This window comes from Vombatus ursinus, unplaced genomic scaffold (assembly GCF_900497805.2).
Source record: "Vombatus ursinus unplaced genomic scaffold, bare-nosed wombat genome assembly UNPS02010394.1, whole genome shotgun sequence".
Lineage (NCBI taxonomy): Eukaryota > Metazoa > Chordata > Mammalia > Diprotodontia > Vombatidae > Vombatus > Vombatus ursinus.
Window position 1 is genome coordinate 6,832,791 of NW_020950172.1, and position 14,591 is coordinate 6,847,381.

The 14,591-nt window shown below is 40.8% G+C and overlaps 1 protein-coding gene across 4 annotated transcripts in view; it reads left to right on the plus strand.

The window, feature by feature from the left end:
* PPP6R2 (protein phosphatase 6 regulatory subunit 2) overlaps positions 1-14,591 on the plus strand; it is a 137,305-nt gene that overhangs the window by 80,897 nt on the left and 41,817 nt on the right. For all 4 annotated transcript variants that reach the window (XM_027854384.1, XM_027854383.1, XM_027854385.1 and 1 more), the window contains one exon: positions 5,254-5,319. In XM_027854384.1, coding sequence (XP_027710185.1) covers positions 5,254-5,319 — 66 coding nt within the window. The remainder of the gene's footprint in view (positions 1-5,253; positions 5,320-14,591) is intronic.

Genomic DNA, 14,591 nt, shown 5'->3' on the forward strand with positions numbered 1-14,591 from the left:
AGATGGGGATGAAAACAAAGTCCATAAGCCAGATCTGGAACTCCCCCCAAGATCTCAGGGGGGATCATGATTAAGAGTATGAGGCCCCAAAAGAAAGTGCATCCACTGTAGAAGAGTCCAGCCATGGAAGCCACGTGGTAACTCTCCTTCCCAGCTTCATGTATGTCACCAACAAAAATGTCAAAGTCTAGTCTAGGGTCAAGCACAGATCTAGGGGCAGGGGTGTGGGTTGGAGGAACCCCATAGAAGGCTGACATCCATTTTAAGGTTTAGCCATTTGTCCTAGGCCATAAGCTTTTGCTTATCTATAGGAGTGAAAATCTGAGAGTTTTGAAAAGCAAATCTAAAACCATGCTACTTGTAAGATTGAAATTGCATTTCAAAGTGTGGATAAAATAAGAAATCTTTCATGACTGATTTACTAAGTTTTTTGTGATCAAATTAAAAAAAAATTATAAAGATGAAAGTCAGGATGATTCCTCTTATTTTATACACTACCATAGTACATGTACTCTTCACTGATAACTTTGACAACTGAGGATATGATAGAGTTAGCAAATTGACAAGGAAGAAGACAAGATGTGAGCTTCAAAAGAGATTGATTTGAATATCAAAAGATTGTGAGAGATCTTTAGGAAAATTAATTAATGATCTCAAATATTTTTTGCAATCATGACCCTCTTTATGATAGTACCATCATTGTGATAACATACAGTTCTGTTGGGAAAAGCATGACCTTCCCAGACGACACCTAATTAATTCCTTCTTTGTTCGTTCTAGTAATTGGTGCAATTACTCTAGTAATTGGTGAATAGTTGCAATTGCAACCCAAATTTTCTCAGATATAAGATAAAATCTTTTTTTTTTAAATCCCTTTCCCCCCCCATATAGCTTTTTTTTTTTTAAAACCACTTTTGGTTTGTAAGGGCAGGAGTCAGTTGAGTCAGTCATCCCTCTTAGCCCTGAGAGCTTTATTGGGTGAGGACACTCATTAGCTGAATCAGCCAGTCTGCGTGAATAAATGGTGAACAGGGTCAGGAACTTTCCCAGTTGAATCCGTCAAAGGCATTTCAACTCAGTAGGATGGGAAATCTGTCAGGATTGGTTGAGGAAATTGGTGAAGGAGGCAGTGTCTGCATTGGGAGCTAAAGATAAATTAGACACCGTGAGGACAGGTATGTACTAAGTGCCTACTCCCCTACCCTCAAGGAACTTCCATAAATTCTGGCATGGGAACAGGGACATGCATGAGTCTGTGCTAAGTTACAAAGAGAACAAATGCGCCCTGATTCAAGGAGTAGCGCAGGCTCGTGTGGGAGGAGCGGGGCCAGCAGCAGGGAGGAGAGGCAGGCATTCTGGCTGCTGTGGAGGCACGTCTGACAAGCAGGGTGAAGAAGAGGCTGGGAAGTTACATCAAGTCCAGGTTGTGAAGGACTCCGAAGTTAACAGAGGATTTTATATCTAATCCTAGAGGCAATAGGGAGATAAAAGAGTTCATTGAGTAGGGAATGACATGGTTAGATCTGCTCTTAAGAAAAATCACTTTGGCATCTGGGTGGAGGATGGACGGGGGTATGGAGACCTGAAGCAGGGAGGCTGATGAGGACGCTATCACTGGGGTCTAGGTGGGACATGAGAAGGGTCTGAACCACGGTGCTTGGAGGTGTCAAGGGGGTCTGCAAAAGTAAGGCTGTGTGTGTCCCAGCCTGCTTTGTATGGCAGCTCACGCCCAAGATTCCACCTGCCCTGGCAGCTGTGCCCCACGCCGCCTGCATTACTCTCCTCACTTCAGCCTCCTGGAAGACTCGTCCCAAGGACCGCCCACTCCGGGAAGCCTCCTGTAATCCCCGCACCCTGGTGATTTTGTGCTCACCAGTGTACTCGGGGCTCCGGATAGATGGTGAGCTCTTCCAGGGCAGGGAGACTTTGACTTTGGCCTTTGTATCCCCAAGAGTCAGCATGAGGGAGGTACTACCGACATGCTCGATTGAAAGTTGAATGAGTGCTAAGAAAGGATTGGCTTGAATTGAATTGGGATAAATAGGTTGAGGGAATGTCAGATTACAGAAAAGTTTTGTAAAGGGGGAACATTCATCTCATCATTTTTCATTTATTTCCCATTACTCTCCTCAGTGTGTTTGACTTTCCAGCCCAATTGCTGCTTCCCAAGCTTTGCCATCCATTTCCTACCTCCTTGCCTTTACCCAAGCTGTCCCTCATGCCTGAAATGGAATCCTTCTTGTACATTTTTGGTCGACCTCCTTCAAGGCTCAGTTCAGGGACTGCCTCCTCTTGGAAATCCATCCTGACTCAAAATTTTTAAAAATCGAATGTTAAAAATAAATAAATAATTTGTAAGGAAGAAGCCTGTCCTGATATGCCTCCACTCACTCATCCAAATTGTTCCCTCCCCTTTTCTTGTGCTCTCTCTCCTTGCTCTGTCTGTGTCTCTCTTTGCTTCTTTCCTCTCTCAGTCTCTCCTCTTTCTCTTCTCTCTATCACAGTGTCTCTTGTTTTCTCTCTTCTCTCTGTGGGTCTCTGTCACTGTTTCTCTCCCCCTCTCTTCTTTCTCCTGTCTTCCCCTTTCCCTCACTCCCATCTCTGTCTCTTTGTCTCTCTCCTCTTTCTCCTCTCTCTCTCTGTCTCCGTCTCTCTGTCTCCTGTCTCTCTCCTCTTACTCTGGGTCTCTGTCTCTGTTTCTCCTCTCTCTTCTCTCTCTGTGTCTCTGCTTTTTCTCCTCTCTCTCTCTCCCTCTCTCCTTTCTCTCTGGGTCTTTTTGTCTTCCTCTTCTCTCTGTCTGTCTCCCCCCTCCCTCTCTGTCCAATTACCTGGTAGTTATTTCTTGGTGTACCTGTAACATGTGTACATGTAATATAATATATTACAAGATCACAACTATAGAGCTGAAAGTAGAAGGGAATTTATTTATTTATTTATTTATTTATTCATTCATTCATTCATTCATTCATTTATTTATTTTTGTTCTGGGTAATTATTAATCAATTTTATTAATTGTAGCTAGCAGGTAATAACATGGTGATCATTTGGCTTCCTTTTTTTCTTCTTTTTTTATTAATTTATTTTGACTTATCAATAATCACTTCCATATGCTTTTGAGTTTAAAATTTTTCTCCCCCTTCCTCCCCACCACCCTCCCCAAGATGGCGCACAATCTGATATAGGCTATACATTTACATTCATATTAAACATATTTTCACATTAGTGATGTTGTAAGTAAAAATTAAAACCAATAGGAGGAACCATCAAAAAGAGGAAACAAAACTCAACAGAAGAGGAAAAAAAAATAGCAATTTGACTTCCACAGTTTTTTCTTTGGATGTGGATATCATTTTCTATCACAAGGCCTCTGGAGATGTCTTAGGTCCTTGTATTGCCAGGAAGGGTTAAGTTTATCAATATTAGTCATCACACAACGTGGCTGTTATTGTATACAACATTCTCTTGGTTCTACGCACTTCACTCAGCATCAGACCACACAAGTCTTTACAGGTTTTTCTGAAGTCAGCCTGTTCATCATTTCTTATAGCACACTAGTATTCCATCACATTCATATACCACAACTTGCTCAGCCATTCCCCAATTGATGGGCATCCTCTCAATTTCCAATTCTTTGCCACCACAAAAAGAGCTGCTATGAATTTTTTTGTACATGTAGGTCCTTTTCCCATTTGTGTGATCTCTTTGGCTTATGGCCCTAGAAGTGCTATTGTTGGGTCAAAGGGTATATTTTTATAGCCCTTTGGGCATAGTTCCAAATTGTTCTCCAAAATGGTTGGATCAGTTCACAACTCTACCAGCAATGCATTAGTGTTCCAGTTTTCCCACATCTTCTCCAACATTTATCATTTTCCTGTTTTGTCATGTTGGCTATTCTGATAGGTGTGATGTGGTACCTCAGAGTTGTCTTGATTTGTATTTCTCTAATCAATAGTGATTTAGAGCATTTTTTCATATGACTATAGATGACTTTAATTTCTTCCTCTGAGAACTGTCTGTTCATATCCTTTGACCATTTATCAATTAGGGAATGGCATGTATTCTTATAAATTTGACTTAATTCTCTATATTTTTTAGAAATTAGGCCATTATCAGAGAGACTGGTTGTAAAAATTCTTTTCCAATTTTCTACCTTCCTTCTAATCTTAGTTGCATTGGCTTTGTTTGTGCAAAAACTTTTCAATTTATTGTAATCAAAATTATCTGTTTTCCTTTTCGTAATGTTCTCTATCTCCTGTTTGGTCATGAATTCTTCTGTTCTCCATGGATCTGACAGGTAAACTATTCCTTGCTCTCCCAGTTTGCTTATAGTATCAGCCTTTATATCTAAATCATGAGCCCATTTTTACTTTATTTTGGTATTTGGTGCTAGATTTTGGTCTATGCCTAGTTTCTGCTGTACTCTTTTCCAGTTTTCCCAGCAGTTTTTGTCAAAAGAGTGGGTTCTTATCCCAGAAGCTGGGGTCTTTGGGTTTATCAAATAATAGATCACTATAGTCATTGACTACCATGTCTTGCATATGTAACCTATTCCACTGATCCAGCGCTCTCTTTCTTAGCTAGTACCAAGCAGTTTTGATGATTGCTGCTTTACAATACAATTTAAGATCTGGAATGGCTAGGCCACCTTCCCCTGCATTTCTTTTCATTAGTTCTCTTGATATTCTGGATCTTTTGTTCTTCCGAATGAATCTTGTTATTATCTTTTTCTAGCTCTATAAAATAATTTTTTGGTGGTTTGATTGGTATGGCACTGAATAAGTAAATTAGCTTAGGTAGAATTGTCTTTTTTATTATATTAGCAAGTAGAAGGGAATTTAAAGGAGGTCTGAGCCTTTATTTTATATATGAGAAAACAGTCCCAGAGAGAGTAAGTGACCTGACCATGGTCACCCACATAGTATGTTGCAGACAGGATTTGTTTTTGTTTTGTTTTGTTTTGTTTTTTTAGGCACTTGGGGTTGAGTGGCTTGCCCAGGGTCACGCAGCTAGTAAGTGTCAAGTGTTTGGTCTGAGGCCGGATTTGGACTCAGGTCCTCCTGACTTCAGGGCCGGTGCTCTATCCACTGCGCCGCCTAGCTGCCCCTGCAGACAGGATTTGACCTCAGGTTCTCTGTCTCCGATCCAGAACTCTCTCCACTGCGCCACGCGGCCTCTCATGGAGGCTTCTGGAGCCCAGGGCCTAGTTGCTGTTGGCACAAACATGTGACCCAAGGCCTTTTCCTTTCTTTTCAGTGGCTGAATGAAGAGAACATCATTGAGAGGCTTGTGGAGCTGATCCACTCGAGCCAGGATGAAGACGTGAGTAGGAAACCTGGGCTGCTCAACCCCCCCAACCCTCACCTCGACCCTCTGAGAGAGCTGTGAGGCCATGGGCTCACCCCCGCTTGAGTTGTAGCCGTTGAGCAGTCTAGCCTCTTTGGCTAGATTGTAGAGCAAGATGGCAGCAGGTCTGAAAAATGGGTATTCCTACATGCTCCTGTACTACTCAGTCTGTCTTGTAACCACATTGCTCTTTGACTGGCCTGAATCCTGGCTTGTGCTTCAGTGAATGAAAGAGGCTTTGTTTTCCTATGGGAGGAAGACTCCGCTAAGGGGTCTTCATGTAGTATTTGTCATGTTAGAGTGTCTGCTGTCAATCTTGAATAACTGGTCTCTGCTTCTTGTCCAAAGAGACTGGAAAGCGGAACTGCTAGTGAGTTGGGGAGGCTGGGGGCACAACAGCCGCCCCACATCTTCATGTCTGTGGCCTCTGCTCCTGACTCAGAGTCATTTGAATCTCGCCTTGAACCGACTCCTTGGCTTTCATGTTTGGGCAGGCTCAGCTGGGGTTACCCACTGGAGAGTGGTTCAGAGGGACTCCCAGGCTTCCCTTTCCTGTTTGCAGCATCCAGAACGGAGGCCATGGGGTCTTTTGGAAAAGACTCAGACAATATCTGCTTTGGGTACTGAAGTGAAAAGCAATTGATTAATTCTGTTGGCTGCCTCCCTCTGGCCTTGTACAACACCTGCTATCATAGAAACAGAAGGGTTGGACGGGGCCTCCCTCCAAAGGAAACACCCCAAACGAGTGGTCATCCAGACTTTAGGTGAAGACCTGCTGCGTCCTGAGGCAGCCCATTCCTCTTGGGATGGAGGCTTTCCTGGCCTCAAGGCCAAAGCCGACTCCCTTCTCATCGTGCCCTTCGGAGCCGGCCGATCTGACAGCTTTTCAGATACTCGAAGACAACTGTCTTGTCTCTCTGAGTCTTCTCTAGGTTAACCCCGGGACCTTCCTCTGCTTCAGCTTCCTGGCAGATAAAAATGAAACAAAACAAAACATTTTTAAAAACCCATCTCAGTCGAGTGGCTCTTACTTTCTCAAGTTGCTTCTTAAGTTTTCTTCCACCTTGTTCTTGTGGTATGTATTGTGAAGGTAGAGCCCAGGTGACTAGTCCTGAAGAGGTGACACGAGGGCGCGTAGGGAGTGTGAAGAAGAGAAGTAGTGGAGTCTGTCTGTCTGGTTTTATCCACCCTTGCCAGGACATCTCTGGGGACAGAAAGTGACAGTAGCTCATAATGTTGACAAATGGCTTTCCTCACCACAGCTTGTGGAGGACCCAGTTCAAGGGTGCTGCCTGTTTTACAGAGAAGCCAGTTCAGGCACAGAGAGGCCAAGTTGAGAGACCCTTGAGGTCGCACAGTGCTTGGTTTTTTGGAGCTGGGACTTAAATTCAGGTCTTCTGCCTCCAGAGTTTGTGCTCGGTCCATCTACACACTGTCTTTCTTTGCATGGTTTCTCTGCCCAGCATCGTGTTTACACAACACTACGGAGACTGTCTTTGGACTCAGGGGATACTTTTTGAATGACCATTTGGAGGCAGTCTAAAATCTGGCCATCTCCATAGCCATCAGTGAGGAGGTGAATTCAGTTCTTGTAGGGTGTGCAATTCCTGCTTTTGAAGAGGTTCTTGGGCTTCTTTCTGTTGTTCTCACCAGAGCAACTTCCCCCGCCATGGCAGGCTGATATGCTGGAACAGGGGTTGGCTGTTGTGTGGTGGCCACATACACGTCACTCAAACACATCAGAGCAGGTGCCTGGAGAACTGCAGCACCAAAGAGACTGTTCCTCGTGGAAGGTGGGGGAGCACCACAGGTATACGTGGTGTCCCTGGAGTTCAGAGAGCATCATGCATCCTGACGCTAACTAAAAAGCCCAAGGTTCTGGCTCACATGACCAGCAAGATTGAGGACCAGACATTTTCTCTATTCCTCATAACCTCTCACATCTCTCCAAAACAGAAATTACATCCCAAAGATCAAGGAACTTTGACTGTCTTCATGGTCTAGGTCACCTGGAACCCAAAAGAAGGTAAAAAAACAAAACAAAACCCCATGACATCACACCTACTCTGAGCTCATAGAGCACCTTCTCCTCCACCACCCACCATGTCACTAGTAATGACATTACATTAACTGGCCCAAGGACCTGACCCATGGACTTGGAACAAAAACCAACCCTACACCTCGATTCCAGTGCCTTGGAAATCTGGGCTTCAGGCTGTAGAAGTCTGATGGGGTCTCCTTGGTTGGCACTCCATCAGCATTCTGAGCTGTAACATAACTTTACAGGAGAATCAGGAAGAAAGAAAACAGGAAAGGATGTGTCTGGGTTTGAAATAGCGCTGAACCTCGTATTCTAACTTCTTTCTCAGCTCAGAGCCTTGGAGACCAAACTCCAAATGATGGAAATCATCCCCAGCTACAGTGGCACCAGCCCATTGGACTGCTGGGCCAGAAAACTGAGGGGCAGAGAGAGCAGGACAGAGCACAGTGTATGTGTATGTGTGTGTGGGTGGGGGGAAGGAGGCTATATGACACTCCACTAAGTCTGAGGGAAAGACCCAGCCCCCAACTGGGACCAGTTCTCTTCTCCCAAAAATCCTTTGGAGTAGAAACATAGGCTGGTGAACCATGAATCACCCACTGTGGGAGGAAACAGGTTTGAGATCCAGCCCCCAGGGAAACCACTGTCAAAGGAGGGGGAGGGAGTCGGAAGGTGAACAATAGAGGAAAATAAGGGGAAAACCTACTGAAGTGACCCAAGATCTCAGGAAGAAGAAAACTGAAAGACTCTGAACATAAGCAGATAAAATCAGCAGGGAAAACTTTAATAACAGAAAGAAATAGGACGTCTAGATGTAGTAAATGAGGTCAGGTATTTGTGAATAAATACCGCAAAACAAAGGAAAATGATCCAACACTACAGAATTTGAGAACGTAGAACCACAGCATACTGTTCCTGAGCGGTTTAAACAGAGAAATGATAATTAGGAGAGCAGAATTTATGTCCTGCCCAGCAAAAATAATTGGTAGAACAGAAGAACTTGAATCTGAGATGGCAAATCTCACCAAAGAAACCAAAGAAAGAAATAATTGGTTGGGAATGCAAATACACAGAAACGAAGGACAGTCTAGATGCTATCCATCCAAACAAAACAGCTCGCTCGTGAAGATGGGAGGTATAGAGACAATTTAAAGGTTATGGACCTCCTAGAAGAACAGGAGAGTTAGAAAGTGAACACCACAATGCAAGTGATAATATAAGAAAACTCCTTAGAGGGCCATAAAAATGTGCATACCCTTTGACCCAGCAATAGCACTTCCGGGGCTGTATCCCAAAGAGATCATGCAAACGGGAAAAGGACCCACACGTACAAAAATATTTATAGCGGCTCTTTTTGTGGTGGCAAAGAATTGGAAATTGAGAGGATGCCCATCAGTTGGAGAATGGCTGAACAAGTTGTGATATATGAATGTAATGGAATACTATTGTGCTATAAGAAATGATGAACAGGCTGACTTCAGAAAAACCTGGAAAGACTTGTATGGACTGAGTGAAGTGAGCAGAACCAGGAGAACGTTGTACACAGCAACAGCCACGTTGTGTGAAGACTCATATTGATAAATTTAACCCTTCCCAGCAATACAAGGATCTAAGACATCTCCAAAGGCCTCGTGATGGAAAATGCTATCCACATCCAAAGAAAGAACTATGGAATTTGAATGCAGATCGAAGCATGTTATTTGCTATTTTTTTTCTTCTGTTGAATTTTGTTTCATCTTTCTGGTGATTCTGATTCTTCCTTACAACATCACTAATGTGAAAATATGTTTAATAGGAATGTATATGTATTGCCTATATCAGATTGTACACCGTCTTGGGGAGGGTGGTGGGCAGGAAGGGGGAGAAAAATTTTAAACTCAAAAGCATATGGAAGTGATTGTTGATAAATCAAAATAAATTAATTAAAAAATAAAATAAAATAAAAAATAATAACTGCAGTAAAAAAAAAAAAGAAAGAAAAGAAAACTCCTTAGAGCTTCTGAATGCAGAAAATGAAATACCAGTGGAAAGAGTTCAAAGATCACTTCTGGGAGTTGCAGAGGGAAGGTTTCAAACTCTAAGACATATACTGATTAATTTTAACAGTTTAATTCAGGAACAACAGATCTTTCAAGCAACCAGGAGAGAGACCTTCAAAAACAAAGGAAAGGAAATCCGGAGAACACAAGACTGTTGTGCACCTGCCAGAAAACGAATGAGGAATTGGGATGTGTTCTGAAGAGTGATGGAGCTGGCTACCCTGCAAATCTGAGCTTAACTATGAACGAAAATAGATAGACATGTAGTGATGAAGAGGCATTTGAAACATTCTTAGTAAGAAAACCAGACCTGAGGATTTTATTTGCTTCTTGAACGCCCCATTCAACAGAAATGCAGGAAGGATAAATGCATCAGCCATGAACAACAGTAAACAAGTGACATCAGAGAGACCAGTAAGAGACTTTTTTCTGAAAGTACACAAGGAGATTGGAGTGAAGGCAGAAGTCAGCTGGAGGTAACAGTGAAGAGGCAAGCCAAGGTCATTGTGTATGCCCTACCTGTAGGTGAATCTTTTTTTTTTGGTGAGACTACATTACAAAATTGGTGCATGGCAGGGGAGGGGAGTAGAGCGGTAAAGGGGAGTGCGATGCACCTCAGTCAAATTGAGGGCTAATAATAAGGGAAAGGTGACTTCTGTGGATTCTCAGGAAGAGAAGAGCCTGCAGGGGACAGAGATTGAAAAGTGGTGGAAAGGAAGAGAGAGGCTTTAATTTGGTGGTGGGAGGGGGTTCTTTTTGATGAATATCACTATAGGCTAAGAGAGGTATTCTATAAAGGGAGGTGGGCATTGTCCAGTGGATTTTGGTACTTGAAAAGACCACTTGTCCTACCTTGTGGCGTAGAAGAGAGTTGGAACTCCAGGAGGCATCTGGTACCTGGGGGAGTGGGAAGGAATGGACTCAGGGAGGACATTTTGAGATGAATGGGGAAGGAAGGTAATGGGGGGAAGGGTATCAGTTAGTGGTGGGCTGCATGATCAGCTGTGTGAAGAGGAGGGATTATGCCATGGATCAGTGTCCTCTCGGCTATAAGAATTGGCTTTGTTCTTGGAGTGAGGTACAGTGAAAAAATGGAATCTGCAGGGCAAGCTCCACAAATCTGTGGCAGAAACTGCCTCGAAGGGAGAGCCCAGAATTGGTATGCTGGAAATTTGGATTCCGTGAGGAATATGGAGAATAGAGAGCGACTAGGGAATTATATGGGTCGTGAACCAGAGATTGAGGGTCTAGGGCAGGCAGAAAAGGTTGGATAGTGAGGAGCATGAGAGAAATCCTCTTGGAAAGGAGCACATAAAATAAAATTAAAAAACTAATAAACAGGACTAGTTTAAGGTGAAGAGAGGTGGAGGAAAATCTACTTGACTGAGGGGAGAAAAAGAGTGGAAGAACTAAACATCTAGGTAAACACAGGAAAGAAGGTGGAATTCTTGATTAAAATTCCAAAGGGAAAGGGGTCACAAGCAAGCAGAGGGAACCGGGGGCAAGGAGAAAAGAGCTGATGGAAATAGACCCACCTTTAAAAAAAAAAAAAACTAAGCTAAAACTGAAGAGACGTAATACTTTGTAACATAACTTGGGGGAAAAACAATATTAGAGAGAGATGGAGGAAAAGATAAACCTCTTTCTCATAACTTTAATTGTGAATGGATTAAACAATCCAGTAAAATGAAACAGGGACAGATTGGATAAGAAAGCAAACCCCAATAATCTGTTGCTTCCAAGGAACACATTTAAATAACAGATAACCAAGCAAAATTGAAGGGGATGGAAAAAATTTACTGTGTATTAAGTGAATTCTAAAAAGTAGGAGTTGCAATCATGCTGACAAAGCAAAAACAAACATTCAAAAAATAAAAAGGAGGTAAAGAAATAACTATGCTGAAGTTAGCATAGACAACAAATCAAAATCAGTAACAACAGACAAATTAATATGAGGAACATATATGCTTTAAATTCTTTATTATCCAAATTCATAAGGGAAGCATTAGTTGAGCTATAAGAAGACGTAGATGGTAACACCATCGCAATAGGAGAATAAAATATCACTGTCTCAAGTCTTGGATAAGTTAATAGGATGACAGAAGGAAAAATACGGAGTTCACCAAATTGCTAGAGAAACTAGAACTAAAAGACTTCTGGTAGCTTCTAAATGGGACTGCAAATGAGTATGCATATTTCTCTGCACTACGTGAAACTTTTTCCAAAAATTGACCATGTTTTAGGGCACAGAGATATTGCAAGCAAATATAAAAAGGCATAAATAGTAAGAACAGCATTTATAAACCATACCACGAGATGGTCCTTGGTTCAGGGACCACAAACAAAAGACAGACCCAAATGGAGACTTAACAATGAAATCCCAAATAATGAGTGGATCAAAAACTAAATCACAGAAAAAATTATATAAAAGAAAATGATAATGATGAAACAACAGAGGAAGTTTCTAGGGTGCAACTAAAATAATCCTGAAGGGGAAAAATAATATTCCTATAAATATACGTTAACAAAATAGAAAAAGAGAGGATTAATGAACTGAATATGCATTTTTAAAAATTAGAAATCCAACAAATAAACCTGAAATAAGCAAAAAAAGGATATATTCAAAATTAAAGGAGAAATAGGTAAATTGGAAACATAATAACAAATGATAACTAAAACTAAAAGCTGGATCTTTGGAAAGACTCATAAAATGGATAAACCTTTAGCTAATCTGGTTAAAAAGAAGAGAGCAGAAAATAAAACCAATTAAATAGCAATGAACAAGTTGAAATTGCATCAAAATCTGGAGAAATTAAAAGAATTATATGCTAACATAACTAAGAACACCAAAAAGAGGAATATCTTCAAAAACATAACATACTCAAACTATCTGAAGACCAGATAGAGTTCTTAAATAACTCAATCTCAGGAAAGGAAATAGATGTAAAGGAATTCCAGGGGCGGGGGGGGGGGAGGGGAAGGGAAGAGAAACTCCTGATCTTGATGAATTCCCAGGAGAATTCTATCAAATCTTAAAAAGAACAATTAGTACTCATACTTTACAAAATAGTCTCAAAAAGTGAGAAATAAAGCAGCCTCCTAGAATCTTTTTTTTTTTTTGTGAAACAAATATAGTCCTAATACCTAAACTTGGGAAAGAGGAAACAGAAGGAAAAGCTGTAGATCAATATCATTAATGAATATTGACTAAAAATTTTTTTAAACAAAATCCCGTTGAACAGACTATAGTGATTTAGGCAAGAAATAATTTATTATGAGCAAGTAGAATTTATACCGTGGATGCAAGGATGGTTCAACATTAGGAAAACAATCAACACAATTAATCACATTAAAAAGCAAAACATCCAAAACTATACAATTAATAGATGCAGAAAAAGCCTTTGACAAAGCATTGCACTCGTTTATGCTAAAAACCCTACAAAGTGTAGGCACAGATGGGTTTTTTTAACATCATAAAAAGCATCGCTCTACAGCCAAAACCAAGGATCATGTGCCATAGGATACCCTAGAACCTTTTCAAGTAAATAAGGGAGTGAGCACGGAAACCCACTCTTCCCATTGTCATTTGATATTCTGGAAATATAGCGACATTGATAAGACAAGAGAAAAATGAAAAGCATAAAGACAGGTAAAGGGGATGAAGACTATCCTTATTTGCATATGGTATACTTGGAAAATGCTAGGGAACCAGCAAATCTATTGATTGAGACAATTTGATTATTAGCTATTAATTATTAAATTAATAGCTTCAGCATAGTTGCCTGCTACAAAATGAACCCTCAAAAATCAACAGCATCCCTATACAATGACAAGAAGCAAAAATAGAAAAGCAAATCACATTCCAAATAACTACAAAATACATAACCTATACAAAAAATTTGTAGAGTCAATTATAAAATATTCCTTAAAGAAAGAAAGAGTAACTTAAATAAAAGAAATAAAGAGCAACTTAAATCTTCAATGCGTGGTTAGTCCATGCCAATATAATGAAAATATTACCGAAGTTAATTTACGCTTTCAGCGCTACACCAATCAAACTATCAAAGGAATACTTTATAGCATTTGATAAAACAATAAAATTCTTTTGGAAATACAAAAGGTCTAGAATATCAAGGGAAATTATGATAAGAAGTAGGGATGAAGGGGGAATAGCACTTCCAGTCCTCAAACTGTGTTCTGTAGCAGCAGTCATCCAAACCATCTGGTATTGATTAAAAAGGGTAGCCACAGTGGATAGAGCACCAGGCCTGGAGTCAGGAAGACTTATCTTCCTGAGTTCAAATCTGGCCGTAGCCACTTACTAGCAGTCACTTAATCCTGTTTGCCTCAGTTCTTCATCTGTAAAATGAGTGGGAGAAGGAAATGGTAAATCACTCCAGTATCTTTGCTAAGAAAACCCCAAATAGGTTACAAAAACTTGGACATGTCTGAAATGACTGAACAACATTGGTTAAAAAATAGATCAGTGGAACAGACTAAACAAAAACAGTAACCCAGTGTTCAATAAAGTGGAGAATATAAATTATCTAGGGAAAAAAAAAAACTCCTTATTTGATTAAAAACTGCTGGGAAAACTGGAAAGCTATCTGGCGTGAATTAGGCTTAGACCAACACTGTACACCATATTCCACAATGCATTCTAAATGGATATGCAACTTTCATCTTAAAGATCATACTGTTTCAAAAATTAAGAGAAGTAGATCATATATCTGTCACAGAGAAATGCCAATCAAAGTCACCCTGCAGTTTTACTTCACACTCTGTAAATTGGCAAAGATGACAAAAAATGGAGACTGTTGATGTGGGGGGGCTGGTTGTTGTTAGTGGGTCTGTGAAATGATACGACCATTTTGGAAAGCAATTTGGAAGTATGCAGAGAAAGCGACTGAAATATCTATGTCCTTTGAACGAGAGATTCCATTACTGAACTAATTCCCCAAGTAAGTCATTGATAAGAAGAAAGTCCTCAAAAACACCAAAATATTTATGGCGCTTTTTGTGGTAGCAAATCATCAGAAGCAAAGTAGACATGCATTGATTGGGGAATGAGTAAGTAAATTGTGTTACATGAGTGGAGTGTAATATTCCTGTGCTGTAAGAAATATGTGTGTGATGAATGCAGAGAAACATGCCGTAGAGTAAATAGC